The following is a 3,533-nucleotide window of genomic DNA, read 5'->3' as shown; positions in this document are numbered from 1 at the left end:
ATATCTTAAAACCCTTTTGTCAATCCCCTATTTTTGCAAATGTCTTTTTGATTTTGTTTCTTTTTGCAAAAAAATTTCACTTTAGTTCTTTTTAGTCCAAAATGATATATAACAAAAATATAATGATAAAATATTACAAAAGATTATTTTTCTTTTTTCTTTTATAAACTGAAGGACTAACAGAGGGCTTTTAAAATCTTACTAAATAAAATGTTTGATTTGACCTATACAATTTCAAGAACTAATTTAGTGATTTACTTGTCGTAATATTGTTTATGATAAAATGTAATGGTTAAGATTTATCTCTCATATAAAAAGTTGCTACATTAACGATGAGCCTCTCTCACCCACACAATTAAATATAATTTCATAAAATATAAACCGGAAATACTATTTAAAAACATTATTTAAGCAAAAAGGAATAATTGGTAAAAAAAAGAAGAGAAAAGGAATAACTGGTACCATCTATTACATTAATATAATCGATCTACAAACGATCACACCGAGAACTTCATTGAACAGAGAGCATGAACTACTTATTTTCCATTACAGTACACGAGAGGAGTACGAAGTTTATTTTGAGATACGATGTAGCTGTACTTATAAAGGCATTTAGAAATGGAACCGATAACTTTATAGTTTGAGATAGAGTATTATACTCTTATGGAGTTGGAATTGGCTTGTGAATTGGCAATGGTGGTAGAAGTGGTTTCTTGAATTTGGGGTGAAGTGGTAGCTTAGGAATAATAGGCTTTTTGAAGAAAGGCTTTGGTTTTAGAAATTCCTCCGACTCAACAGTCGGGATGGGCTTTTTCACTATAAATGGTTTTGGGATAGGCTTAATAATGGGAATTGGTTTTGGCACAGGTTTAATAATTGGAATTGGTTTAACAACGGGAATTATCTTTGGAACAGGCTTAATAACAGGAATTGGCTTAACAACAGGAATTAGTTTTGGTTTAGGCTTATAAACTGGAATAGGAATAGGTTTAACAATAGGAATTATCTTTGGAATAGGTTTAACAATAGGAATTATCTTTGGAATAGGCTTAATTATAGGAATTGGCTTTGGAATAAATCCTTTGAATTTTTCTTCTTCATTAGGAATTGGCTTAGCAACTGGAATTGACTTTGGAATAGGCTTAACAATGGGAATTGGTTTTGGAATAGGCTTATAAACTGGAATTGGAATAGGTTTAATAATAGGAATTGGCTTTGGAATTGGTTTAACTATAGGAATTGGTTTTGGAAAAAATCCTTTGAACTTTGCTTCTTCATCATGTCCTTTTAGACTTGGTTTTGCTAACTCTTCATTTATCACCTTCCCATCTGTGTTCACTTCATTCCCTACATAAGAAATGTAAAAAAAAAAAAAAAAAGTTAAACACAATAAATATTTTTGTTAATACCTAGTAAATTTGATTTTGTTCAAGAATATAAATAGAGTAAAAAAAATATAAATACAAAAATAATATAAAATTTCATTGAAAATCATAATAGATACTCTCTCATCAGATTATAATTATTGTCCTAAATTGTTTTATAAAAAAAAATAAATCAAAAAAACAAATGAAAGAGAATATTAATATTACAAAATTAACTTTATTATCATTATTTTTTTATTTTGTAGCTCATATTATTAATATTATAAGAAATATAATTAAAAAATTAATTAATGTTACATTGAAAAAATAAAATGATAATTATTTTAAAATAAATAATTTCTTTTTATACGATAATTATTATGAGACCAAGGAAGAATATAATAATATCTCTCTCGCATAATTAAAGACTATAATAATTAGCTATTGCATTGATCAGGTAGGTAGTAGTTTTTCGTTTATGGGAGCCACTAAATCCAGGCTCAAGGGGCAGAACAGAAAAAACCACAAGTTAATTTCACACATATATACTGCATTCCAAGATAAATGATTGAATTGAATTTGGAAGACAACAATATCAGTCAAAGAGTAATTAAAAGCACCATTCATTGGCTGAATCTTGTGGATGAAAGGTCGATCTTAATTTTTACTTGAAACGTAGGCTACCGACATTCGTACAGTAGTACTTCATGAATAATTAAATTGTTCATTTCTAATTAGTATTTGCATGTCAAGTATATATGGATCTGTTCTTCCCAACCTGAACATAATTACTACGGTGGTCACACATATAGGTGTACGTATTTTTATACATATTAAATAACAAAAGGACTTACTTATATATACTTTTGGTCGTACGAGACTTTTTTTTGAAGAAAAATTAACCCAAATTTGAAATCAATAATTTTTAATTAGTCCTTAGATTAGAGATTATTATACTGTATTGTCAAATCACACATGTAAATATTAAAATGAATAAGTTTTTATTAAGGTCGAACACAAAGAAATTAACATCATGTTTCATAAACTAAAGTATAACAAAATTAATGTCAGCAATAGGATGAGGCACAAACCTGAAATTTCAGTTGTGGCCGAAACAGAAGGAGCATAGCTGAAGCTAGCAAGCAGCAACAAGGGAACCCAAAAGCGCAGAAGTGCGCAATGCATAGTGGAAGAAGCCTTTCTCATCGAGAAAACAACAACTAGGCCACACTAATCAAAGCTCAGAAGGGAAATATCTGAAGGCTTGAGTTACTCTTGTCCCATACTTGCATTATTTATAATACTTAACTTGGGACTAATTGTACGTTCATGGCCCTATTGGTCATTACATTTTTTCTTGAAATGCAAACCGGAATTTCAGATTTGGTCAGTGATTATTATTATTTGGAGGAGTGGTTGGAAGCGTGTTTAGAGAGATCACGTTTAACACCGTTATAGTTGATGAGATTATTATATTGGTGCTCCCTCCATTAAATGAGCCTCACATTTTAGGTGTTTCTTTTCTTTTATGGTTTGTAATTAATCTTCACATATAGCATGACGACTAGCCATTGTAGTGCATATCATTGAGTGTAAGTATCGTAAAGATTTACTACAATGAAAGGTAATTAACTACAACTACAAGCATGCTGCATGCATCGATAAAGGTATCAGAGCAATAGATGCAAGCTCGCGAGAGAGAAAGTGTGAAAGAGAGAACTTGAATTGAGTGAGGATCGAAAAAATTGACTGTTTAAGAGTGTGTACATATGCCATTACTAGATACCAGTATTAACTAATAATTAACTGATTCGAATTTATTTTTCACCCCGTACAAACTCAATCAAGGCTAGCTAAATATGGAGTTTGTATAGATGGACATTAAAGATTTTCACTTTTAGTATCTAAACAAAATTTTGATTGGTCTTAAGCTCTAAACTTCTAAAAGTGACAGAAGAAATGGCAAGGGATTTTTCGGAAGAATCTACAATTCATAATCCCTCAAAAAAGAAAAAGAAAGGTCTAAAAGTGATGTAAGGGGAAAGTAGAATACTATGAGAATTAATTCTAAAAGTGATATGAATTTGATGGACATATCAAGCTTTTAAATGCGAGGGAGTGTTAAAAATGAGAATCAATTTATGGCCTTCTTAGCATCTGAAAGTGATA

The 3,533-nt window shown here is 30.1% G+C and overlaps 1 protein-coding gene across 1 annotated transcript; it reads right to left on the bottom strand.

The window, feature by feature from the left end:
- Nucleotides 1–442: 442 nt before the first annotated feature.
- Nucleotides 443–2,644, bottom strand: LOC114374351 (proline-rich protein 4-like). Its single transcript, XM_028331993.1, has 2 exons — nt 2,456–2,644; nt 443–1,347 (listed from the first exon to the last, which is right to left on the bottom strand). Exons 1-2 carry the CDS (start codon nt 2,568–2,570, stop codon nt 662–664), a joined length of 801 nt encoding a protein of 266 aa, XP_028187794.1. The 5' UTR covers nt 2,571–2,644; the 3' UTR covers nt 443–661.
- Nucleotides 2,645–3,533: the final 889 nt, after the last annotated feature.

This window comes from Glycine soja, chromosome 11 (assembly GCF_004193775.1).
Source record: "Glycine soja cultivar W05 chromosome 11, ASM419377v2, whole genome shotgun sequence".
NCBI classification, from domain to species: domain Eukaryota; kingdom Viridiplantae; phylum Streptophyta; class Magnoliopsida; order Fabales; family Fabaceae; genus Glycine; species Glycine soja.
The sequence above is the reverse complement of the archived record's forward strand: the minus strand, read 5'-3'. Positions and strand labels throughout refer to the sequence as shown.

Coding starts and splice junctions, on each gene's coding strand:
- LOC114374351 (XM_028331993.1), bottom strand. CDS start 2,570: ATGAGAAAGGCTTCTTCCACTATGCATTGCGCACTTCTGCGCTTTTGG. Junction 1,348..2,455: donor GGCCACAACTGAAATTTCAG/GTTTGTGCCTCA, acceptor TTTCTTATGTAG/GGAATGAAGTGAACACAGAT.